Below are 27,365 nucleotides of genomic sequence, written 5' to 3'. Positions count from 1 at the left end.
CTCCTGATTACCAGTAGGCATACACAGTACCACCTAACTTCCACCCGACCAGCTAACGTGTCTAAAGTAGCATGGATGTTTCTTCTGTCATGGATGGGTGATGGTGGAACACAGCTCACATAATATGGAAGATATGCCCAGTGTCATGAAAACTGAACTCTGTTCTGTAAAAGACAACTCTCCTTTCTTTCCAGTCCATGCCTCCCTGCATACTTGCCTATTATATTCATTCCAAATGCCTGTAGGCCTATTCTTTCTACACCTCTTGCTTCTTTATTGCACAAACTACGAATATGTAGACTGCTACCATTTGTAATTATTTTGGTGGAGCTTCCTTTAGGATAAAACATTGCAGAACAGAAGATAATATTAGTATAGAATATAAGAAAATACACAAAAACATGGCAATAGAATAGAATAGAATGGTGTTTGTTCATGTGGAGCTTGGAGTGAATTAAGCATCAGAGTTGTGCTGTGAGGAATGTCTCATGATGACTAATCCTCATGTTGAGCACTCAGAGTGGAGAGGAGAATAATGAACAGTTTATTGCATTCATTACAATGGGGAGAGACTGAAATGAGCTGAAATTTGACTATTCCAATAGGCCAAGAAAAAGCATGTGTGTGTGTGTGTGTGTGTGTGTGTGTGTGTGTGTGTGTGCGTGCGCGCGTGCGTGCGTGCGTGTGTGTGTGAGTGCGTGCTCGCGCGCACGTGAGCATGTGACACAGAATGACTCGGAGAACGCGAGGACTCATTCCCTCAGAGAACAACCCTTGCTTGGACAGCATGTCACGCAGAACATCATGGACACACACAGTATATTGAGACAAACTGGAGTATTGGAAACCGTGGCTGGAAACTAGAACCAGCTTGGAGAGGGAGAATATTCCAGGTGAGTTTATTCCAATTTACTGAAGTAAACATAAATTGGACATGACACATTGTTTTTCAATACTAAGATCACAAAATCTTTATTTCTGCATTTTTGTGAAATAAAAATGTCAGCGTATTGGGATGCAGATCCTCAAACAATCAAATCAACAGCAAGTTCACATATTAAACAAAATAAAATGAGAACCATATATGTGATGTTATATTGGCAGAATCAGCGTTGTTTGCATTTGTTTATGTGGTAAAAGAGTGACTTAGAGAGATGTTTCCGGGTTGCAATGTCCTCAAGGAGCTACAGTATGCATATTTTGAAGCATTAATTTCCAATGAGTGGCGTAACTATTCATGGCAACCAACTAAAACCTCTATTAAAGTGTACTATTGCTTTAAGCTTGGTTGGTAGCTGATACTAAGCTGATTCTTCCAAAATAAAAATAAAATATCCTATAAACCAAATTGCATCAAATAATCATTATGATAAAAAATATATTAAATTAAAGAATGAGATTAGATAATATGCAGTCAATACAAGCTGTAAACAAACAAACATAAAATGGATTGCTGAATTAAACAATTAATTGCAGAATCATACAGCACTTACGTCATTTAGCATGTAATACTAGTAGCTTTGTACTTTGCAGTGGCAGAGCTGTGAGGCTGCAGTTCACAAGGCCATTGGTCTGTACATACAACCAAGTCAGACAGAAGAAACAGTGAGAGGAGGATTAATTGGTTTAGATCTGTTTGGACTCGTTGCCCGGTAGCTGTACTGACTACAGAAAAAGATACGCTGTGTTCATTTACGCATTTGCAACCTACAAATGTAACCAACAGGACCCTTACAGGTCCATTTGGTTACATTTTGTGTACTCTCCTGTGTTAAATTAACTCAGGATTTTAACATCAATGCATGCATCAATGTAGGGTGTATTGTATATTATTGCCCTGCCTGGTTGGCTCACTTCACCAACTTTCCAATCTGAAAGATGTCTGTTGGTCATTTCAAAATGGTCCTCAAACTATATAAAAAAGCACACCCAGTGTGAAGCGAGCAGTGTTTTTTTTTATAAGTTAATTGTTACGTGTTAAGTTAACCCTACACACCACCCCCTGCCAGGCTGTCTCTCTGTCACCATGGCCCGTGTGTCCCTCTCCTGTCCGTCCTCCCCTGGCCTCCTCAGACGCGTCCTCCCCTCCCTCCCTCACACTGTCAGCGACACGGACGTCCCGCCTCTGTTTCGGGAGCCCTACATCCTGTCGGGCTACCGGCCCGTGGGCCTGCCGTGGCGCTGCTACGCCCTCAGCCTCCTGCAGGTGCACAACGAGACGGTGAACGTGTGGAGCCACCTGCTGGCCGGGGTGTGCGTCGCGCTGAGGTTCTGCGTCTTCACTGTGTTCCGTGGCGGGGTACAGTGACTTTGTTGCAGTATGTGTTTTGATTATGGTTCACTGCGTGTGTGTGTGTGTGTGTGTGTGTGTGTGTGTGTGTGTGTGTGTGTGTGTGTGTGTGTGTGTGTGTGTGTGTGTGTGTGTGTGTGCACGCGTGCATGCGTCTATTTACATGGCATGTTGCAGTGAGCACTGAGCAGCCGTTATACGAACAATTGCTCTTGTTATACGAACAATGTAACAAACCACTTAAATAAATGTCACTCTAACCCATCCAAACTGCCCATGGCATACCAGCCCACCATCCCCAGCAAACAAGATCCGGAATTACTTGAAGCATCTAAGAGGATAGGGACAGGAACAGAGCCATTAACAGTGAGATAGGCAGAACCACAAGATGGGTCAAAACACATGTCACATTGTACAACATAAGTCACCTCCGTCAAAACAATTTCTGATCCAGATAACCTAAAGTCAAATCATTCAGTACATTTTACCAGCTAGGCCAACCTGAATAAAACCCAGAGTGGCGGCTCCTCCCAGCTCACTGGGAGTGTGCACAAAGCCCCACACCAATAGATCCAGCGTTGCCCGAAACTAACCCCCCCCCCCCCCCATCCCAACCGACCCATATGTCAGAAGGACATGGGGAAGTGAAGACTGTCCCCCAGCCATTCCGGCCTGGTGAGACAAATCGCAAACTTAGAACATGATAAACCAAACCAAGTGAACACTGTCTCCCAGCCATTCTGGACAGGCAAGACAAATCGCAAACTTAACAGGATAAAACCACATCTACACCTCCCAGCCACCTGCAGCCTGGCAGATACAACACTGCCTCCCAGCTGCACCGGCCTGGTGAAGACAATTCCTGCCTTTACATTATACAAGAACTTCGTACTGAAACAATTCTGGACCAAACAATACAGACAGAAAGGGAAAACCTAGGACAAAACTGAGGACAAGTGACCTTTTAGATTACCATTAACCAAAAAACAATATCCAAAAAACAAATGCTCTCTCTAAAACCCTGCCAAAGCCAGGACAGCTGCTACAGGTGCGCCTACAGGTGCGATGATCCCCCTACCTCAGCTGCTTTACCTAAAACTAATGAAAATAACATATTTTCGTGAGCACTTTTCTCAGCCAATCAAATATTTCAGCGAAACGCCGCTGGCACCAAATCATATGCTTGAAACAGTAACTTTAACAACCTTGTAGGCCTACTTCATGCTCTGGTCAATACATCTCCATATAGCAATATGCATACCAGCGTTAAAATAGACTTCATCTCACCTCGTTTGACCAGTGAATGGTGGTGAATGGTGGTTAATGGTGGCATCAATGTGATGCCCTGGTACAGGGTTTGTATGCCTTTCTCTGTAGCCATTTTAGCAGGGCCTGCTGGGGGGAAGTGCACCGAGCCTGCAACCGATGCGCCTCAGCGCCGCCTCTCTGAGACGGGCCAGAACTACGGCCACCCATAACCCCTCCCAGCTTCCGTCTGGTGGACCACATCCGTCAGGAGGGTCGCACCGTCTGGAGGGTCGCACCGTCAGGTGGACCAACACCCAGATGCCCCTATAATGTCCACTCACTGGCTGCACCTACAAAAAGCATACACCTCTGCACCACTGCTGTGTACCCACCATGCTACCAACCACTGTTTACATGCCCCACCATGGCCAAACCAGCTCAGTTTTTACTGTCAGCTGTTGGATCTAGAGTCGTTATCCACTGATGCCAACATTACTACTAGCCAATATTGACACAGAGCAGAACTACACAAAGAAAATGGGCAACAACGGCGTGACACTGAAAAAATGCTCACCTAATTTTACGAAAAATAAGACTGAAAACCAAAAACACCAAGCGAACTTCTTTAACAAGAATAGCGTAGGCTGTATACAGCACTACTATAATATACTACTATAATCCAATGCGAGGACCACCACACACAAAAAAGAAGAAACGCACCTTTAACAACCATCCTGACTGCTAACCACTACACTGCAGTGATACCAATTAAATTACAGCACAACCCAAAACCATTATATATTTAACAAAAACTGAACTAACAAATACAACCAAAACACTTTAACTACCGTGCACCTTCTCCTATGACTATGCCAGACCTGCCGGTCTACAGGCTTCAAAGCAAGACAGGAAGTTTACTTTACCTGCTCAAAATCATGGCAAAATACTAGTTCTATTTTTAAACAAACGGCACATGTCCCACCTGTTGTCACCAAGGGAATTACCCACCCCTCACCCTTCACGCTTCTCGCTTCACGTTTCTCGCTTCACATTTCATGTCCTTCACGTCCATCACGTCCCTCACGTCCATCGCGTCCATCAACCAAGGGGACACACCCTTCTGACACCAAGGGACGACGCAAGCATGGAACAAACATTTGTTAATCACAGATTTTGAAACAGATTCCCAATACGAATGGGCCTACAACTTTAGATGCGGCCAAAACGTATCATTTCCATTTTCTTTTTTTAGACGAGCCCCCATGTTATGACCACGGCTCTTAGGCCATAACAAAAGGAGAGGGACACGGCTTTAAAAGTGTACAAACATATTTATTTACACTATAAACAATATTAACAACCAAACTTAAAGGTTTAAACAAATAATCCTATGGGGTGTGTCAATGAGAGTAATCAGTAGTGTCAGCAGTGTGTGGATGTGTGGAAGATGTAGTGTGGTGGTGTTGAATGGTTGCAAACCAAAACTAGGCTATGAAGCCCAAAGTGCTGCAGCTCTCACCTTGTATGTCCAAAACCCTTCGCTTGTATTTATCATTTTAAAAATGATTTAATGTAGTGAAAATAGCCGATCTACAAGCACTTGCGTGTAGATCGGCTATTTTCACTACTTTTGTGCGATACTTCCGTATGATGAAGTAGGGCTTTAATCTACCAAAAAGCATACACATTTGAAACTCGGAGATACGCGAGGATCCTGCCCGACAACGACCATATACATACAGCATCCATTGAACAGATGCTGTATGTTTTGAACTCTTCCACTTCCCTCTCTCTCTCTCTCTCTCTCTCTGCAGGGCATCCTGGGAGTGAGGCTGCAGGCTCCAGAGGGTCAGGGTCTGTCCCTGGACCCTGCCTCTCTGCCCCTGGTGCTGTACGTCCTCTCCTCACTCACCTACCTCAGCTGCAGGTACGGCATGCACACATATTAAAGCCATTTAGGCCTAGAATTAGAAGGATTCAAAAGACACTTATAGAATCGGGTCAAAATTCTAATGTCCACGACTTTTCAAAAATAGCAGATCTACGAGCTCGCAGCGCGGCACTCGGTGCCGCGCTGTGAGCTTGTATATCTGCTATTTTTCAATAGTTAAAGCATAAAATAATGATACACAAAATGTGTACCCGTTCTAAATGGATTAAAGCCCCTTTTCCACTTACATGGCCCAACACCACACCACTCCACTCCCCCCACTTGTGCCAGGTTTTCCCACTACAAGGACCTGGGTAGAGTGGTGTGAAAGTGGCCTGGTACTAAACATATGGTACTAAAGAATATCCACTCCAGAGTAGGTCTGAGCTAGGCTAAACAGGGCCAAACACTTAATACACATAATGACTGATCGCTCACTGGCTTTTCATCCAACAGGATATAGTTACATGATAATAGATTATATTGTGTTATAACCACTATTAGGCCTATATTCTATTATAGTGTATTATAGTTATCATAGTAATACATATTGTGTATTATAATCACAGTTATAATCCATTATAGTGTATTATAATTTGGATAGTTGTAATACAAATTTATATTGTATTATAATCACAGTTAAAAGGTTCAATTTCTTTTTTACCAATAGGGGTACTTTTTGTAATGGAAAATGTAGATATGTTTATGTGGTGAGGTGTGGTACGGTGTATTGTGTAGTGTGGTGCTAAAGCTGCAGTGGAAAAGGGGCTATAGACATCAAAGGAGTCTTGAGCCATAGACATAGAAAGGTAGACGCCTCCTTCGGCTCTGGGGCATTTAAGCTTGCGGCACTCGGCGACCGGTCTCTGGCAGCCCGGACGTCCGGCCTCCAGTATTTGCACGTCGCTCCAATGGACTGCAGCGGAGGATGAGCCATCTTGGTTTTTATATCTGTGGCTTGAGCCCTGCCCTTTTGCCTGTCTGTAAAAAGCTGCCCTCTCCAGACCACGAATGCAGTTTTTACTATGGTGAAAGAAATGCAAATGCCCTCTTTCCATGCTATACCTGAAGGCGGCATTCAAGAGAATTGCCTTGTGAAATCCATGCCGTACGTCACATCTCCATTATTGACTTGATCATGCTTGGTTCAGTGTGGCATCAAGCACCGGAAATAGCTATTAGCTATTTCCATTCTCTGCACGTCCCTGCATGGGTGCATAAGCCATCCAAATAGATGGATGGATTCTTTGTATTTAGAAGGAAGTTGTAGACCAATTTCAGATCACATTTGTGTGCACGCATTGACCTCACTTCAGTGCCAGTATGAAACCATTTCCTCCCCCCAAAAAAATCTAGACTCATTTTTATTCCCCTTTAAATTCCTCTTCTGATCTGTTCTTGACAAAAGGGCCTCTGAAAAAAACAACACAGGATTCATGAAAGTCATGAATGAATGCCAGTGATGAACGGCAGTTGTTTCTAAATTGGATGTTCGTGCATGTTCAGGTAAAAATGCCAGATGTGAACGTGCAGCGCAGAAAAGTTGAAAATAGAAAATACATTTAAATAAATTTAAACATGTGCTGAGGAGAAAAATCTAAACACTTTTTGCTAACACAGCCCCTAATAAAGCATCATATTCCAGCTCTGCGGCTCACCTGTTCCAGTCTCGTTCAGAGCTGGCCCACTACTCCCTGTTCCTCCTGGACTACGTGGGAGTGGCCGTGTACCAGTATGGATGTGCCCTCGCCCTCTACCTGTACAGCTCAGACCCGGCCTGGAGGCACAGTGGAGTGGGAGAGGTACCGTGTGTGTGTGCGTGTGTGTTGTGTGTGTGTGTGTGTGTGTGTGTGTGTGTGTGTGTGTGTGTGTGTGTGTGTGTGTGTGTGTGTGTGTGTGTGTGTGTGTGTGCGCGTGCGCCTTTGTCAGCCCTCTGATTGGTCCCTGACTGACCAACCAGCAGGCTCTTTCTGCCATGTCCCGCCCTGGTTCCGCCTTTTTTTATGTTGAATTAGCTAAAACATAATTTTTGGAGAAATAAAAAACATTTAAAACATGCCCAGTCACCTGAGAGGCTCATTATTACTAAAACCAAGTTTAAAATGAGAATTGAATACACAAAATAACAATAAGAAGCAACTGAATTTCAATGGTGGATGGAGAGAAAGGACTTTTGTCCCACCAAGACTCAGCAACCAATGGGTGCAAAAAGGGGCGGGGCAATGGGCGGGACTTGACAAAGGGTGAATTGTGTGAATGAATTCATATCAACAACTCTACCATGCTGTGATATGACCTCCCCTCGCCTCCCCTCCCGGCCTCCCCTCTTCTCTTCTCTTCTCTTCTCTTCTCTTCTCTTCTCTTCTCTTCTCTTCTCTTCTCTTCTCTTCCTTTCCTTTCCTTTCCTTTCCTCTCCCAGGTTTTCCTTCCCGCAGCAGCCCTCTTGGCATGGCTCTCGTGTGCCAGCTGTTGTTTTGCCAAGCTGCGTTACCGGCGTCCGTACCCCCTGCGTCGTAAACTGTGCCAGATGGTGCCCACAGGCCTAGCGTACCTCCTGGACATCAGCCCCGTGGCTCACCGCCTGGCCACAGGGAGCTGGACCAGTAACCCTGCACTTCCCCTACATGGCCTGCAGGTGCCACTGTTTCCTTTCATGTCCTTGTGTAGGTTGATCCTATGAAGCCCCATATAGCATTAGCACCATAGAAGACAGGAGCCGGAGCCACACATTTAAGGCACATTGCGTAAAGCAGCATCCAATTCATTCCCTATGGAAGTCACATGTTTTGAAGAGGCAAGCTTACTCTAAGCTTTCCTTAAGGCTGTCCTTAAGCCACAGAGCAAGCTTGCCTCTTCAAAACATGTGACTTCCATAGGGAAAGAATTGGATGCTGCTCTACCCCCCGCCTACCCCGGGTAAAGCATAAAGCATGTGCCTTAAATGTCTGGCCCCGGCCAGGGAAGCACCATAGAAGACACGGCAACACCATAGATGACAGGGAAACACCATAGGAAGCGCCATATAAGACGAGAAAGCACTATAGGAAGCACCATAGAAGACAGAGAGGCACCAAAAGAAGCACAGGGAAGCATAGAAGCCCCATAAAAGATGGAAACACCATAGGAAGCACCATACTGTAGAAGGGAAGCACCATAGAAGACAGGGAAGCACCATCCAATGTTGTTGATTTGGAATAGATACACACTATTGTCTCCCCAGGTTGACAACCTGGGGAGACAACAGACTGACCTCATGCTTCCTTCTATGCATGAGGAGTCCAAGTCGCTTCTTTTCAAATGACAGGGGGGAGTTTTCCCGGTTGGACCAGGGACCAGGATTACTGCATGTTTTTTGTGAGGGTACCTACCCTAGGAGACACAGGGAGAACATGCAAACTCCACGTAGAAAGGCCCTTTTGCCAACCACACCTTTGATGACGCGGAGGAGAGAACACGCCCCCAGCTCCCACAGCTATTCTAATTTACAATTTACAATTTAGACATTTAGCAGACGCTTTTAATCCAAAGCGACTTACAATAAGCAGGTAATACATCAATATAATAAGCAAGATAATATGTCAGTACATCAACAACAATATAACAAGGCATAGGAATATCAATCTAGAAAAACAATATCATAGGTAGACCACGCACCTAATCAGTAAAAAACCTTTCTAAAACCTAAAGGTTCAGAGTTATAGATAAAAGAAGAAGAAGCGCTACGTGGTTCCGTGAATGATGAATACGCTGTAAACAGGTGCTCTTCGGAGAGGGTATCTGAATATTAATGTTAAGGCTCAGAGTTATGTTTAGGTTTTGTGTCGTTGAGGCTTACCATCTGGTATTGTAAACTCTCTCTCTCTCTCTCTCTCTCTCTCTCTCTATCTCTCTCTCTCTCTCTCTCTCTCTCTCTCTCTCTCTCTCTCTCTCTCTCTCTCTCTCTCTCTCTCTCTCTCTCTATCTCTCTCTCTCCCAACCACCAGGTGGTGCTGTTCATGCTCGCCTCCTTTTTCTTCTCCTACCCCATGCCTGAGTGCTTCTGCCCGGGCCACTGTGACATCGTTGGCCACGGCCACCAGCTGTTCCACGTGCTGCTGTCCCTGTGCACCCTGGTCCAGCAGGAGGCCTTGTTCCAGGACTTCACGTCCCGCCGGCCGTCCCTGGTGAGGGACCACGGGGAGGAGAGGCTCCTGCTGGCGTGCGCCTCCTTCCCCTGCCTGGCCCTTTGCAGCACGCTGACAGCCCTCGCCATGAGGAGGCGCACCCGTGAGCGCCTGAGAAAGGAGCAGAGGTAGAGGTGGAAGCAGTGACTTTGAAATGGGTCAATCAAGACAATGGTTCTCAAAGTGGATTCCAGGGACTCTCTAGGCTCCTTTAGAGCAGGGGTCTTCAACAACTCACAACGGCTCGCGCTGCAACGCGTTGTGAGCTTGTAGATCGGCTATTTTCGGCAAAGAGGTTTGGTGTAGATGGGGAAAAAGAGCAGACTATAAGTAGGCCTACACAGTGAAAGGTCAAGTTTGTTAAGTATTGACGATTCAAGTGGATAAATATCTGAAAACCCACATTAACATGAATCCAAAATACACTGATGATTGTGCTGTCAAACGATGAAACTATATGGAATCTATGAAAAGGTTGTGGGGGTTCCTGCTTCTTCTCTCTCTCAACTAAGGGGTCCTTGGCCTGAAAACGTTGAAGACCCCTGCGTTAAAGTGTTAACTAAACTGACTCACTGTGGTTCTCACTCTAGTGAGAGTTCTACACCGCTGAGTTGATCATCAGACTTCAAAGGGAGAGAAGGTCAATCTAATTAGCTCTCAGTGGCAGTGGATGGTTCACTTCTCAGACCACTCTCAGTCTGTTAGATGACTGTGAAGAAAGGCTTCCTTGTTGTGTCAGACAAATATCTGTGGTCATATAAGAACCTTTCACAAATGTACTGTAACATGGAAGTTATCCAGACATTTTCAGTGGAGCTCTGACTTAGCCATTAAGACGAAATACATGCTCCATCCGATATTTACAGGGTAGAACTACAAAATGACATAATCAGGACCTCCTATGGGCAGTCTTCTAACTTTTTTCAGATGCTTGTGCACCCCTAGATGTTCTGACTGTCCTCCTTTGCAGGAGGGGGTTATTGTACAAAGATTGTAAAAAGTTCACGAAATGAATCGCACGATTTACCCCAAATTTTAATTATAAATAGTAATGAGGGGCCTCTAAACCATAGAGGCCTGTACTTATTCACTCTGTACTTAGTCTGCTCTTTCCCCTCTACACCAAACGTTTTTGCCGAAAATAGCCGATCTACAAGCTCACAACGCCTCGCAGTGCGAGGCGTTGTGAACTTGTAGATCTGCTATTTTTGGCTAAAGTTCTCAGAATATGGACGCTAGGGTTCAAGTGGTCAATATAAAAAAGGAGGAAAAAAGTTTCTATCCACACAAAGATTTGGAGGACCCCCTGTAGTAACTCTCAAGACCCCCTAGGGGTCCCGGACCCCTAGACCCCTGCTCTAAACAATTCAGAACCATTAGCCGATTTCACAAATACTACAATGTCACACAAAAATGGGCTTTCACCTATAGGGTCTCAGGAGTCATATGACAATGAGTGTCAAATGCTTTTGGGAGGGTCCTATTTCTTACAAAAATGCCATATTTTGCAACATTCAACAACCCCCCCAAAATATACACCTTAATAAAGGCTTTTTAACTTTTTCACTAGAAGCCTTGTCTTTTTTCCTTTAATAATGGACTGCATTTTTATAGCACTTTTAAGCAAGTTGCGAACTCAAAGCACTTTACAATGTCCATTCATTCATACATTAGGAGTTTCTTTTTGGAATTAGGGATGTTTGGTTGTAGCCTCGTACCCGCCCTCTTCTGGAAATCCTACTGGATTACGGAAGTTGGTCGTTTACTAGGCTAGTTTGGTGGGGCAGTTACGTTACAATGAAGTAATAATTCGTTCAAAAGTAGTTTCACTTTTCAAATTATATTACAGAAAAATAAATCCATGACATTCAAAGATCTTCGAGTTGCACCTGTAAGGGATGATACAGTACTTAAAAAAAGAGTGGAAAGTATTAAAAAGTCTCCACACAAGCAATGGGTTTATTTGAGAGCAGATAGTTCAGCAATGACTCAAGCTGTTTTGGTATATTTATGTTCAGCAATTGGTTCACTACCACACAGGGATGTTCAGCGAATGTTAGAGAGACAGGGGCTAACATTTCTAAAAGGGCCTTTTGGTGAAAACATTGAAAATAGCAGACCTCCAAGCTCAAAGCGCATCGTGCTGCGACACGTTGTGAGCTTGGAGGTCAGCTATTTTCGGTATGAACTAAGCATAACCAAGTTAATACTGGAGATGTGGCATTTGGCAAGAATTACACAGAGAGGGCAATTCTTTTCAATGCTGCAAGGCAAGTCAATTCTTCTGAATGATGCCTTCAGGTATGGCATGGAAAGAGGGCATTTGCATTTCTTTCACTACAGTAAAAACTGCATTCATGGTCTGGAGAGGGCACTTTTACAGACGGATAAAAGGACTGTTGATGTCTATGTGTGCACGTGCCTGCTACCACAGTTATACCAAACTCTCCACTGCTTTCTCTTTCATCATGCCTGGGTGTTTCTCCTTGTTTATTTCTGTGTTGTGGTTTCTCTAGAGCAGAGGGGACTTCTTAAACTTTAGTCAGCAGGAACCAACATGAGAGTCAGACTTGTTCTAAAGCTCTGACTTACTTCTGGTGATGAGGGGATGTGCTACATTTACATTTTGCACCAGCATAGAGTGCATTTGCCTTTGTTTCGTTTGCCATGGCAGTGTTTCCTTTGCCGCGGCCCGGAGGCCCTGGCAGCTTTGCTGCCTATATAGCATTTACTGAGGTTAGGTTTAGATATAGTTTTACTGAGGTTAGGGTTAGGTTTTGGCACAGTTTAACCAGGGGCATAGTTCTGCCGATTTAAAATGAGCCCAATACGGAACTAAAACTTCCTATGATTGGCCGCTAGTTGCGCTGTTTTCCCCCCCGGCCGATCGCAAAAAGAATTGTTCTCCATTGGATCCCATTCATTTTCCCCTTTCGTTTTCTAACCTTAATTAACATTTTCATGAATATTGTATGGTTCCTATCGCTAGTTAAAAATTGCCTTTCAATCACCATCATATTTGTTTTGTCGAAATGTGGTCCAATTTCTTTTAAAATAAATGATAAAGTTGCAGGGGGGGGGGCGTGGCCAACTAAACTGATACCAGCCGGCTGTGTTCTTCTTCGTGTGCTGTATTTCGGGAGGCTCCGACCACATTCTCCCATGTATCCCTGCGGTTGCACGTGACCGTTGGCAGCCAATAGCATCTCTGATGCCTTTACAATTCTATGATGGCGACACCCATTCCAAGGGGTAGAAAAGGGCCATTTGCGCTGCTTAGAAACCAATGGCTTCGCATCGTCCATATTTTTCTACAGTCTATGAGTTTAACTGACCTGCACCGGCAGCTAGCACAGTATGTGATTATTATTAGCCTTAGGCCCTGTGACATCCCTGTGACAGAGTCTGACATCATGTATCAAGATCAGTATCATGCCAGTTTAGTGGTCAGTATCATGTCAGTTTAGTGGTCAATGTCATGCCAGTATCATGGTCAGTATCATGTACGGTATCATGTCAGTATCGGGTCAGAATTTCATGGAGGCCATGGCCGTCGTTGGCCCACAGTTTGGCCTTGTGCCCCTCAAACCAATGGCATGACCGGAGGCCACAGTGGCCTTAATGTCCCAGCAGATGACTGTACTACTTTCTCCTCTGTCTCTTTCTTGTCAATATAGACACCAGTGTCTCTTTCTTGTCATGTAGGCACCAGTGTCTTTTGTTGAGATTCTGAATTCTTCTCCCCTGAATCCCCATCTTTAAACCAATCCAGTAACTTTGATTGCTGCAGGGCTTATCATTGATCAGATTGATAGTCACACATATTCAAATTTAAATCATCCTTAATCCTTATATTCAATTAATTATTTAATTGGACTAAAATCTTGTTTTATTTGATGGCCTTCTTGCCCTAGCATTTGGCCTTTGTGCCCTAAAGAAAATGGACAACACCGAAGGCCAAGTGGCCTTGCCCTTAAAATGACAAAATTCCAGGCCTGATGGAGACACAATGACCAGTACCATGACATCCCTGTCACACAGTGCTTTTTGGCAAGCAGCACTGTTGTACGACTGAGTACAAATATAGGCTTTAGTATCCTTTCCAGACATGCATAAAAACCCCATCCAACACAAATCTAGCCCCCATTGAGAAAGACTAAACTAGAAGTCACTGCGCTGTTGAGTTGGACCACGTTCATTATTGCTTGCAAAATATAGTGAATGGGATGCTGCTGCAAATGCATGAACCAACGCCATTCTATGTATCAATAAATGTCAGAAATGTTTTGACCAAAATTTTGATAAGGGGATGCAGAAACAAGAAGAACACCATGAAGTTTATTGTGGAAATACAAACATCACATTTCCATTGCAAAATAACAGGAGCTGTTGTGGTACAGTATCTGTGTCTTCATATCGTCGCTGTCGGGTGGCATGGGAACAATAAGAGGTATTGCGCATGCATAAAGTGAGTGGCAAATCGAGTGGCAAGGTGTGTTTAATGCAATCAGATAGGACTTCTCTGTTTGGATGTATGGGCTGTCAAGACTAGAAAGTAGTTATCTGCCACTCAGGCGTTCCCGCATAACTTCTGTGTATGATGATGATGTCACGCGCATAACTTCTATTCTAATGGCTCCAAAGTAGTTATTATTTAGTCACCAGCACTTGTTAATTACTTTTAATTGGTTAAATAATGATAAAACCAACAGAAAGACATTTTCAACCTGGCATACCTATTTTGAGAATTTAGGGCGAACACTTTCCAAAGATTTAGCAAAAGCAGCAGATCTGCATGATACATAAACACGTTGTATGCTTATAGATCGGATAGTTTTAGTACTTGGCATGTCATACTGACAAGGTATAAAACATATACTTGTAGCCTATTTAGGGGCACGTCATTTGGATGGATGTAAACATTCTAAATGTTTTTGGATGTAGGTGTATACAGTACACCAACATTATTGTCATAAAAGCTCAGAGTTGAATACATTTAATTGAAGTTTTGCACTCACATATTGTTTCATTTTTCATTTGGGTAAAGCAACAACAACAACTGTATACGTGAACCATCCACAGGTCACAAAAAGAGTTCTTTTTCTCTCATTCATACAGGGAGACTACAGAAGATACCCACAGTAGCAAGAATATCACAGAAAATGGGAGGCCAGCTCCCAGCTTTTTACACATAACAAAATAAAACAATATGCACCTAACAGAGCCTGTCTGCAGGGTGTACTGTACATTATTGTCCAACAGGTGGCATCATTAATGCCCTAGAGTTCGGGCCTCATTACAAGGAATTCAGTATTGTGTAGAGGATCGGAGAGATGTTCTCTGACCCATTATATGCTCTCAACTCACTGTTTAAGAACATTCATGTAGTACACAGACAACGTGGCATTTATACGTAACGCTTAATTTGTCATTTATACACCACCATACGATGAAACATCATACGATGAAATATAAACCAAGTTTGAAGCTGAACAGAATGCAAGGAACGACCATCAAGTCTGGCTTCGGTCTGTTCCGGTGAAGTACCAAAGCTTTGTGTTTTTTGTGATGTCAGTCTGTCTTTCTGTCTGTCACAGTGGCCACATTCACTCTGCCAGCTCAAATGTTAATACATCATTTATAACAGATATCAGATTTGACATTGTTAGTCCTTTTAGGAAGGATACATGTGATTCCGTGGGGTTTGTCTGTTTAGACGACAACTGATACAGAAGATCTGGTGGCTAAATTGAACATTGAAGTTATATTTGATCTGAGGTTAATCTGCATGTTGAACTTGTTTATCTGATCTTCATACAACACCCACTGAGGCATCAGAACAAATACAATAAATAAAATTAAATCCTTTATTTACCTTTGAATGATGTTTTCCCAATTAAAAGAGGCTAAAGATGTTGCTTTCTTTCATATTATTACTCTGAACCGTGAAATAGGAGGGACGGGGAGACCCATGCTATTGAACAAACACTTTGCAACAATGATCAGAATATAGCTTTTTGTTTTAAAGATTTGTTTTTGGACTTTTATGCCTTTATTGATAGGACAGTAAACTGAAAGGAAATGGGGGAGAGATGGGGAGTGACAAGCGGCAAAGGTCGAATCCAACCGGCGACGCCGCCAGGCATCCATGCCTATGTGGCAATGCCTAAGTGGTATGCGCCTGGACCAGTAGGCCAACGGGTTTTAACGAGATTTAACTGGTAAACATATTGCATGCCATCATCATTGCTGTTCACGCTACAATAACATTGGTAAAATACTGATTTCTGTGGTGTTAGGGAACCTCTTTCAGATAAAAGCGTAAAGAGTATGAGAACATTAATGTGTTTTAACTTTGTATATATTTGGTCTGTGCGCCGATGGCCACTGGTTGATGCTTTGTTTTTAACCTTGTACAGAACTTTGCTCAGCTTCGGTTGTTTTATAAATAATACATTTAATTTGATTTGATTTTAACATGAATAAAGCCATTTCACTTACTCCCAAATTAAGGACCAGGACTTTGGTGGACTGTCAATATCCCGCTCTTCTCCCACACAGAAGCACCAGATAAAAATGATGGACAATATTTGGGCTTACAGTATATCTTGGCCAGGTTTAAAGTACATGAAAACTCAGACTTAAGCGGGCAGGCAAATACAGCCAGTGACAGACAGAAGTGGCTTATTATCAACATCTGGATCTGTGCGTATGGTTTGATGAGAAAGAAATGGATGGAATGGAATTACACACAACAATTGTTTCTTGCATTCAGACTTTTCAGACTTTTTTCAAGACATTCTGGCAAATTATCTTGCTGCATTTGCAGATACGAATTTCCACTTGTTTCGTGCATAACTTACTTAAAAAAAAGTTATTATATTTAAGATGATCTTTTTCATTTCATGATTATCATTTCATATTATTTCCCGTAAACATTATTAACACGAAACAAGTGAAAACTCTTTCAGAAACCGGCAAAATCATCTGCCAATGCAGTCATTTAGTTTGACTCGAAAAGAAGCCTGTAAAGTCTGAACGCGAGTACGGTGATAACCACTTGTGACACTCGTGACGCACGGCTCACACAACGCAGCCGGTGTCGGAAGGGGCTTGTTGGGACGGCGTGGTCCCTTCACAGACGGAGGGCTCTGGTTGGCTGCTGGCTTCATGAACGGAGGAAGTCTGTTGGTCAGCTGTCTGACGGTCAGCTGTCTGACGGTCAGATGTCTGACGGTCAGATGTCTGATGGTCAGCTCTACTGTCTGGCTCTGGGAGCAGGTGGTTGGCTGTGACAACGCAACCCAAGGGCGCTGGAAAGTCATCCGGAGGAGAGGTGTGAACACCGTGGGACGACAGACCACTGTCCGTAGACTCCGAGTCCTTCTCGCTCTCCTCCTTCCCCTCCCCTTGACTCTCCTCGCCCTCTTGCCTCTCCCCTCGTAGCCGCTCTTCCTCCTCCTCTTCCTCTCCTGTCCTCCCCTCCTGCTGTGCCCTCTCCTCCTCCTCCTCCTCGGCCCGCCACTCCTCTTCCTCCAGGGCGTTGAAGCGCTCCACCACGCAGTGAGCGGTGAGCCTGGCCTCCGGGTCGTGGTCCCAGCACTCTGTGATGGTGGCACAGAGGACGCTCATCCCCTGAAGGACATAGAGGGAAGACTGGGCTCAGAGGAGAGGAGTAGGGAGGAGAGAGGAGCTTAGCGCAGAGTTGAGGAGAGGAGAGGAGTTACCAACCTGGTGTTGTGTCCAGGCTGAGGGGATGTCTGGTCGTCCTCTGTCTCTCAGCACCAGGTCTCTCATACTGTCCACACATGGCTGGTCGCACACTCTGGAGCCAAACGCTGGCTCATAGCTCTTCACCTCTGGGGGGAGGGAGAGAGTGAGGGAGAGAGAGGGAAAGGCAGAGAGAGACAGAAAGAGGGGAATAAGTCTAGGTGGCCACTAGGATCTTGTGATCTTGTGATCTTGTGATCTTGTGATCTTGTGATCTTGCAATCGAGAGTCAAGAGCAATCACCAGTTCAAGTGAGGATGTAGCTCAGTGGCAGTGCATGCTTTGCATGTATGAGGCCCTGGGCTCAATCCCTTCATTTCCACTCACCAGTTCAAGCAATCCATTTAATCATTTATCATTTTTTTGCAGTTTTGCCCAATCCAATCTGCTGTCATTTCTGCCTAGAACAGTCAAATTGGAAGACCAACCAATGGAATAGTGTGCGTACACACACACACACACACACACACACACACACACACACACACACACACACACACACACCGACGGTCTTACCTCCTATTGCGTGACAGCGTGAGGCCATTTCCCAGAGCACCAAGGCCATGGAGTAAACGTCCATCTGTTTGAAGGCCTCCAGGTCCTCCAGGTTAACTCTGGACTCCAGCACCTCAGGGGCCATATAACGAGCCGTCCCCACCTCAACACAGACAACATCACAAATGTATTAGAACTCCACTTCACAACACGCTACTTCAATGGCTTCCAACCCTGGTTCCTAAGCCAAGGGACCACAGGTACTATTGCTTTCTATCATACTAAGTGTTTAATTGCATTAATGTGGCTGTTCCAGTCTAACTAGTCCCTAATTAGACAAATAACTATAGACGTCTATAGAAGATGGAAGATGAATGCAATTAATTCCATATACAGTAGTTTTTATACTTTTTGTGAACATGGATGGTACTACTACGGGGGGCTACTACAGTAAGTATGTTGCTTCTCTTCTCACTTCAACGCAATGCATATAGCCTATTGCCAATGGTTTCCTGACCAGTAACATGTATTATGACAATGACAACATGAATGAAATCAACATCCTGGAAACTCAAAACAATTCTGTCCACTTTTGGGCCAGCCAGGCTTGTATTTGTCAAAACACGGAGCCCTGGCCATTACAAGGGACTCTGCAGCCTTTCAAAAAATAACGTATTACTTCAAATGAGGACTTAATGTTTTTATTAACATTTTGTAGTGAAATACCCACTTTTACTAAACTGGTGCATCCGAACATCGACATTAGTGACACATTCATGCATGTGTGTGCCTATAGGTGCAAGGTACGGTAGCAGTGAAAACATGGTATGAAATTTCAACGATGTGGTGGCAACACATTGTTTCTATCAATAAACAAGAGGAATTTGATATTGAAGCAGCGCCAGTGTGCTGTGAAGATTGGATAGACGGAATCACTTTCAACATCATAAAAAGATGGTTAAGTGGGGGTTCAACAAAATCACTTCATAAACGTGGGTGGGACTTATTCCACTGTCATACAATGGCTCCGACGCTAATAATATCTGGGATTTATATAGCGCTTTTCTAAGTACTCAAAGACGCTCTAATATACCACACTCAGCTCCCAACCTCCCAATTAGTGCATCCATCAGTGTACCTGTCCACTGTTGGCGAAGTCGTCTACAGTTAGGGAAATGTCCAGTCTTAGGGCTAAACCAAAGTCACAGAGAGCACACTCCCTCCTGCTCGTCACCACTATGTTGCTGCTCTTCAGATCCCGGTGGGCAACCGGCACCTGCAGCCACAGCACACATACACAGATGTATGCATGAAGACAAGGAGAAAGTTGAATGAACATTGTCAGTGGTGAAACCATGTTACCCCAGGGCTCCACTGGCGGCGTCGCGTTGCTCTGCGTCTTGACGGCGTCATTGACGCAGGCACGTTGCCGTCCGACTGGCTCCACTGAACGTGATGTGAATGTGTTGATATTTCAATCAAAGATCATAGGATATTCGCATTATCAACTGTAGTGTTATATATGCCTAATTATAATAATTTATGCTGTGTAAAGTGCCTGGAAAAAGTAGCAGATCTACAAGCTCACAACACGTTGCGTGCATGAATCTGTCATCATGCTGTTTTGTGACTGTCTGTGAGCTTGTAGATTGGCTATTTTCGGTGCACCAGCGCAGCCACGATAATGTATAGCCTAGTGTTCAGACTCAGTCACTCACTGCTGGCCTGTTTTTAGGAGGAAGAATTGAGAAAGTTGTTTCCTAGCCTGCTGTGATTAGCCTACATAATTTTATCAAGTGGGAAGACCACTATAAAAAAATATGCTAGGAATTTTGGGACATCAAGTCACCCTTGTGAATGACGCGAATGGATATCCAACAGCAGAAAGGCACGTATTTACATTTAAATATGCAATGCAATTACATTTAATCATAATTTATATATGACTGGACGTTGTGGACGCCGTCAAAAAATTTAACCGGGGCAATTTTTGAGTTTGGACGCCGTCACCGGAGCGTTCCCAACGTTGACGTTGACGCAACGCTCGACGCGCCCGGTGGAGCCGGGGGGTTAAGATCCAAAGTCAGACAGTACTGTACAGTGGTATTTATCCCTGATGAAAATATTCCCCCCTATCTTCTGACAGCTTAACGGAGAAGTTCACCTCCATTGATTCCGGATGGGGACCCAAATGCATTTGAGGTCCCATCCGGAATCAATGCGGGTAAGAACGCAAAAAAAACAATAAACTTTATTTTTGCTGCGCTACTCCTCCCACAGTTTTGGTGGCACGCACTTGGGCCATATGTCAGCTAGAGAACCACTGAACCAAGGCTGGCGTTCGCCCGTATCCAGTGGTGTCGCACCAAATTCTGGGCCCTGGGTACAAGGATTAACTGCGGGCCCCCCATGAATGTTCTTCATAGGTAGAGCCCGACCGATGCCATATTTTTTGACCGATGCTGATGTTTGCCGATGGAGAGTGCAAATTTAGACCCATTTAGACTGGGAACGCATTATTTTGTGCTTTAACTCTAAGGTTTTTTGAAAAACATATGTTTCTATGTCAGTGGTGATCAAACCTTTACATGTGAAGGATCCCCAAAATGATATGTGTTTGGCCACGGACCCCCATCTCAAAATATTTAGTTCCAGGGACCCCCCCCCCCCCAGAAGCAAAATTTTAGTTACAATAATACATTTGTTCAAAGATTTGCACACATTTTCACAACTTTTCAAAAATTGCTTGTACCGGTAGATCTGCTATTTTTCAATAGCTAAAGTATAAAATAATTAAGGCCCCCTCCCTCCACCTTGGGCCCTAGTTAACTCAGTCCCACTTCCCCCCCTTGTGACGCCCCTGTTCGCCCCGTATATCACATGGATTTTTACCTTGGGCACGCCACTGGGCGTGGTGTCGCTATGGAGATGAGCCAGGCCCCTGGCGACGCTCCCGGCCATGGCGACAAGCTCCTCCCAGCTCAGCACGTTGGTGGCCAGGAAGTCCTGCAGGTTCCCCAGGCTGTGATAGGCCAGGACCAGCCAGTACTTCCTGTGGGCGTGGCCGGGCGGGCCCCGGTCCTCGGCGGCCAGGAACTGGACCACGTTGTCGTGCTCCAGCTTCGGGTCGGAGACGATGGAGCACTCGTTCCTCCACGACGCGTACTCCACGGCCGGGAACACCTTTACCAGTGGTGGGAAAAGTACTCACATGTTTTACTTAAGTAAAAGTTTCAATACTGCAACATAGAAATACTCTGTTAACTTACAAGTAAAGTCTGGGATTCAACATTTAGGGTGCCCTCAGACCAAAATACCTATGAGAATGGAATCCGCGTTCCGCCAATGCATTTCAATGATATATATAGTGCTGAAGTGGTTAGTGTGTTTTGTAATGATAATCAAACTAAATAGTAGTATTGTAGTGGAGTTTAAGTACAATATTTGCCTCTGAGATGTAGTGGAGTAGAAAAAAAAAAGAAAAAAAAAGGAAAAATGCCTCTGTACTTAAGTACAGTACTTGAGTAACTGTACTTAGTTGCTTCACACCACTGACCTTTACAGCCACCGTTTGGTAGCTGCTGACTCCTCCCTTCTCCCCCTGCAGCAGTCGGCCTCTCCAGACCTCGGCGAAGCGCCCCTTCCCCACCAGGGCCTCCAGCTTGATCGGCAGCAGCTCGGCCATTTGGCCATGCTGCCCCTCCCCCGCCATGCCGGCGTCGCCGGTGAGAGCCGGATGCTTTGCGTGAAACTCCTCCCCCTCTCCCCCGCCGTGCCCCGTCGTTCGTCCCCCGTCGCACCCCACCCCAAGCAGCCCTCCCCCGCCGGTGAGGTCCAGCGCCCGGTACTGTCCCGGGGCGCGTTTGCCGGGCCAGTCTGGCCGCGTGGGCGGGCCCGGCTTGCCGGGGCGCCGGGTGCGGTAGAGGTAGAAGGTGGCGGTGGCGATGAGCGCCACCAGGATGGGTGGGACCAGGCTCACCACCACCACTGGGATGACGTCCTTACTCTGCAGCTTGGAGAAGCCTATGAGGCAGATAGATTATCATTAATTCATTCAGCTAGTCGTTTATTCATTTATTTATTCATCAAAAGGTAGGGTAAGTGATGTTTTTGGGTTAAAACAAAAAGGTTTTTGATACAAGTTTAAAGCACTATATACTATCGTTGCTATAAAGGGTATGCGCGTGACATCATCATCATACCCGGAAGTTATGCGGGAACGCCTGTACTGAGTGGCAAAAAACTACTTTCTGGCCTTGACAGCCCATACATCCAAACAGAAAAGTCCTATCTGATTGCGTTAAACAACGTTAAACTCACTTTGCCACTCGATTTCCCATTCACTTTATGCATGCACATACCCTCTATAGAGTTGGTGTTTGACTGTTTGCTCAGTAATAGGAGCCTCCATCTCTCCAGCTCTTCAATAAACAGAAAATACATTTTCCAAACAGGAGAGAGTCAATCATTTATCTCATTTTTTATAATGTCCCAGTTTCAATTTTGTCATTTCTTTGTGTCATCACTTCCCATTTCACTTCTTTAATCTGTATCCTGAGTCTGAGGATGAGTTCTCTATCCTGATTGGATACAATTGGTATCCCGAGCTGAAAATGCATTTTCTGTTTAATAAACAGCAGGAGAGACATGGAGACTCCTGTTACGGAACAAACACTGTCTATAGCAATGAGTACTATCAGAATATACAGTATTTAACACTTATTTTTATGAAAGAAAATCACTTACCCACCTTTAACTGTTACTTCTATCTATTTAATCATAATACACATTCACACATTCAATCTATCCATCATTACTTTCCATCCATCCATGGATGGATGTACAGTGGCTCCAAACTCGGGTCCCCTGGAGCCCTGGTACAGTTTTCTGGAATAACGAGACCAGATGCTTGCAATTAACGTCCTTCTGGTACGATGGAGAGCCAGCAGGACCAGCACAGGGGAGAAGTTAGCTGGGCCGCCGACCAATCAAATGACTATAGTGTACAGCTGGTTCTGTTTAGATTCCCATCGTTTGTCGGGCCATGTGTAGTAGTGACTGTGTCAGCGGTTGGTAATACTAGTGTTCCCTCATTCAATACTTGTATTTCAGGTTAGGCACTCTTAGTATTGTTAGGTTTAGGCATTGTTTTGGTGGGGTTATTAAGTTTACAGTTAGGTTTGAGGTACAGTAGACCATGGGTCTTCAACAGGGGGTACGGGACCCTTTGGGGGTCCTCAGAGTTACTACAGGGGGTCCTCAAAATCTTTGAGTGATAGAAAGTTTTTTTTTCTCCTTTTTTATATTAACCACTTGAACTCTAGTGTCCATATTCTGAGCACCTTAGCCAAAAATAGCAGATCTACAAGTGCACAATGCCTCGTGCTGCAAGTTTTGGTGTAGAAGGGAAAAGGAGCAGACAAAGTACAGAGTGAAAGGTCAAGTTTTATAAAGTAGGCCTATTGACGGTTCAAGTGGTTAAATATCTGAAAACACAAATTGACATGAATCCAAAATACACTGATGATTGTGCTGTCGCCTGTCAAACGATGAAACTATTTATGGAATCTATGAACAGGTTGCGGGGGTCCCTGCTTCATCTCCCTCTCAATTAAGGGCTCCTTGGACTGAAAACGTTGAAGACCCCTGAGGTAGGCAGAAAGCGGCTTCACTCTTAGGGGCTGTGTGTCCACAGGAAGCATTTTTTCTCGCACTGCCAGTGCTTTTCTGCCATGCACTCCTATAGTAAAGATGCGCTGAAGCGCTCTCTGCATGCAGCGTTCTTTTGGTGGAGCGAAAATGTTTCAACTTGTAGAGAGGAGCGCTGTTGGGAATCACAGCATTAGCACTACATCTACATGTTTGGCTACAGTTCTTAGAATATGGAGACTACGTATGGTTCAAGTGGTTCATATAAAAAAGGAGAAAAAAAAAGTTCTATCACTCAAAGATTTGGAGGACCCCCTGTAGTAACTCTGAGGACCCCCTAGGGGTCCCGGACCCCCTTTTGAAGAACCCATGCATTTACCATTGGCTCCCCTGTCGAAAATGAGCTTGTCGTTGCACTCGTGCTCGCCCTGACAGCCGCAGACCAACATGGCTCCCTCCTCGGTGGGCTGCGGCATCATGTGACAGTCCCTGGAGGAGGAGTTGAGCAGGATGCTGGGGTCGACGCCCTCTAGAGGAACCCCGGGGTGGTGACACTGGGTCTGCACCGTCATGGTGTCGTTGGTCTTCCTCCTGACGGACAAGGAGAACATATAGGAATCCCTTAGCATGCATGTTACATTATACACTGAAACTAATTGCACACCAGTGTTGATTTCGTCGACTAAAACTATGACAAAAAAAAAAAAATTGTCGACTGCGTTTTTTTCACTGACGAAAACTAAATCAACACGAAATAAAAACTAAGCTGTGGTGACCAGGGATGTAGTGGGGGGGGAACGCGGGGGTACGGAGTGCCCACACTTCTCTCAAGTCAAGTCAGTTGATATTATATTTTCAGGTTGTTCTGACCCAGCAATTGGTTGAAATAGGCTCGCCAGCCATGCTGAAATGAGCATGACTAACAGCAGATGGTAATATAAGATTTGAAAATGGATTAATTAATTGGAAATATCAGTTTTGGAGCTATTTTGCATGGGAAGTTTGGCTGATGATCCGGTCATCAAATTATTGGTTGAGAACCACTGGTCTAAGGCTATTTCTGCCGCCGCGCAGACCCGTTTTAAGCCAGCAAAAACGTTATGTGCACGCGCACGGACGCACGTGCATGTGCGTGCACGCGCGGTGAGTGCCCACACTTCCAAATTTAGCACTACAACACTGGTGGTGACTAAAACTAAGACTAAATATATTGACAATTTTGTCAACAAAATAAAAACTAGACTAAAACGTTAGGGAGGGACTAGTGGAGGATAAAATCATTTTATGTTTGGTTGCTCTCAGCGCGACGCGTTGTGAGCTTGTAGATCTGCTATTTTCAGCACACAACCAAGTGTAAAATCAGTCATTATGATGCCATCATCAAGGCCTGCCAAAATACATTTTAGTCGACTAAATCAACTGTAGATTTAGTCGCCTAAAGTCTTATGATATTTAGTCGACTAAAATTAGACTAAAACTAATACTTTTCAGGTGACTAAATTATGACTAAGATTAACATTTTATTCAAAAGACTTTGACTAAAACTAAATCAAAATGTGCTGTCAAAAACAACACTGTTGCACACACAGTCATTGTGAACGCCGTAAAAAAGGCCTTGTCGTTAAAGCTGCAATCTATGACTTTTATGTGCAACCCGAAATTTTAACCCACGCCTCCGCGGCACGAGAGACAAAACATCTACCACTGGTCCAAATCAGCTCTCAGGCTAGGGAGATATTGCACTTACTTACAATATATGAGCTTCAATCGCTGCAGATGTGCTAGTTATATTGTATTACTGTAACATACTCTCGGGGGTCCTCAGAGTTACTACAGGGGGGCCGCTCCAGCTATCACTGCTCCCCTCTCCCCCACGCTCCTTGTGGGCAGCACCGGGTTCAGCTGGGTTAAGCTGGAAAACTGAATTTCCCTCGTGGGATGACATAGGTAAATTCTTTCTTCTTTCTAACATTAGCCAAAAATAGCAGATCTGCGAGGCGTTGTAAGCTTGTAGATGGGCTATTTTTTGGCAAAGAGGTTTGTAGAGGGAAAAGAAGAGCAGACTAAAGTATTTGACGGTTCAAGTGGTTAAATGTCTGAAAATACACATTACTCCAACATGATGACAGTGCTTTCAAACAAGTCTTTGTTTGTAATCTCGAACACAATTTTATACAATATGTAGTGGGGGTCCCTGCTTCATCTCTCTCTCAGCTAAGGGGTCCTTGGCCTGAAAACGTTGAAGACCCCTGCTCTAGCAGGAGCGGTAAGGCACTCTAAGGGTTTGGTGATGTGCTGAGTCTGCTGACCTTCGGGAACAATCTCAGAAAGGAGGGGGAAACAAGTTGGACACTCTGGTTCCATATATGCAGTTTTTTATTTGATGTTTCGGCCTTTAGGCCTTCCTCAGAATCTCCCATAAATTATTAACATAGTACAGATCGTTGCCCTGGGACACTGCATGGCGCAGCGGCCCAGGCACCTAGGCTCAGTATAGCCTGACAGTGTGTTGCGGGTTCGAGTCCCGATCCTGACAGCCTTTGCTGCATGTCACTCCCCATCTCTCTCCCCCTGTTTCCTGCATCCATATCAATGAAAGGCATAACATACATGCTGTATTAATAAAACAATAATACAGATTGCTTGAAATAACATGTTATTAATTGAAATGAGTTCTGAACTGCAGCTTTAATTCCATGAAAACCGGCAAAGCATCTGCGTCATTTTAGACAGAGCCTTCTACCTACGGAGAGTTGCGTCACTCCCGTTCACTTCATGGGGCCAGGTCTTCTACGCACACATCTATTGGCGTACAGTGACAAACGGCGAAGCGGAAGTTTACAAAATGCATTGAAGTCTATGAGGTGTAAAGTGACAATGAACCACGTGACCAGCGCTGTTTCTGACCCCGCAGTGGCAGGACTCTCTGATTAGAAGACTCTGATTTTAGATGTTCACGTTGGCTATTCATGAATAGCAGACACCCTTTTACATCTGCTATTTTTGAACATTTTTGAAAAATCTTGAAAGTGTGAGAAACACTGATTTAGTCTTAACTGTGCGAGAGTACAGAGTTCAACCAAACGTACCTGTGTGGTCCTTTTTGGTTCCCTTTGTACCCTCTCAGGAGTTCAATGAAACTCTGGGTTTTTTACACAGTGAGTGTGATGTGAAACAGAAGAGGGCTCAGAGCATCTGTCAGACGACCCCCCGTCAACTTTGACCTAAATAAATGAGTTTTTTCCTCTCCTCTCTCCTTATCAGCCCTGCCTTATCTCTGTGCTCTCAGAGCTGGCTTCCTTCAGCAGCCAGCGAGGGGAGGAGGGGAGGGGAGGAGGGGAGGGGGCAGGCTGCTGGATGCTGGCAGGAAATAACAGGGGTACAGAGAGGGGCGCACACAGCCCACGGCGCTGTCAGACCCCAAATCACACATCCACAAAAGTGTAATAATACTACTGAGTGTGTGTGTGTGTGTGTGTGTGTGTGTGTGTGTGTGTGTGTGTGTGTGTGTGTGTGTGTGTGTGTGTGTGTGTGTGTGTGTGCGTGCGTGTGCGTGCGTGCGTGCGCGTGCATGTGCGAGAGAGCGAGACAGACATACAGACAGGGGGGATATGGAGGGGGAGGGAGGGAGAGAGGGAGGTATGGATGTCGTACTGTATGTGCCGTGGTGTCAGACCAAAACTCAATCAGTGAGAAAGAGAGAGAGAGAGAGAGAGAGACAGAGAAACAGAAAGACACAGACAGACGGAGACAGGCAGACAGACAGACGGAGGGGGGGAGAGAGAGAGAGAGAGGGATGGGGGGAGAGTGAGAGGGGAGG

The 27,365-nt window shown here is 44.8% G+C and overlaps 2 protein-coding genes across 2 annotated transcripts in view; one reads left to right on the top strand and one right to left on the bottom strand.

Moving 5' to 3' along the window:
• Nucleotides 1–2,026: 2,026 nt before the first annotated feature.
• On the top strand, nucleotides 2,027–9,763 carry LOC308307607 (membrane progestin receptor beta-like; the record flags this gene model as incomplete). The annotated part of the gene is made up of 5 exons (XM_080752873.1): nucleotides 2,027–2,299; nucleotides 5,353–5,465; nucleotides 7,114–7,270; nucleotides 7,888–8,103; nucleotides 9,452–9,763. The coding sequence occupies 5 exons, from the start codon at nucleotides 2,027–2,029 to the stop codon at nucleotides 9,761–9,763; spliced, it is 1,071 nt and encodes a 356-aa protein (XP_080608999.1).
• A 6,951-nt stretch (nucleotides 9,764–16,714) lies between these two features.
• The window catches only part of LOC308307606 (TGF-beta receptor type-2-like), a gene marked incomplete at both ends in the record, with an annotated part of 12,891 nt that continues 2,240 nt past the window's right edge, over nucleotides 16,715–27,365 (bottom strand). The window contains 7 exons of the mRNA XM_080752872.1: nucleotides 16,715–17,266; nucleotides 17,363–17,490; nucleotides 17,918–18,059; nucleotides 19,035–19,172; nucleotides 20,789–21,079; nucleotides 21,453–21,919; nucleotides 23,925–24,136. Of these exons, the coding sequence (XP_080608998.1) occupies nucleotides 16,715–17,266; nucleotides 17,363–17,490; nucleotides 17,918–18,059; nucleotides 19,035–19,172; nucleotides 20,789–21,079; nucleotides 21,453–21,919; nucleotides 23,925–24,136 (1,930 nt within the window). The remainder of the gene's footprint in view (nucleotides 17,267–17,362; nucleotides 17,491–17,917; nucleotides 18,060–19,034; nucleotides 19,173–20,788; nucleotides 21,080–21,452; nucleotides 21,920–23,924; nucleotides 24,137–27,365) is intronic.

This window comes from Nannobrachium achirus (genome assembly GCF_963921795.1).
Source record: "Nannobrachium achirus genome assembly, chromosome: 22".
In the NCBI taxonomy this organism is placed as follows: Eukaryota; Metazoa; Chordata; class Actinopteri; order Myctophiformes; family Myctophidae; genus Nannobrachium; species Nannobrachium achirus.
Note: the sequence above shows the minus strand (reverse complement) of the source record. Positions and strands in the feature narration are given on the sequence as shown.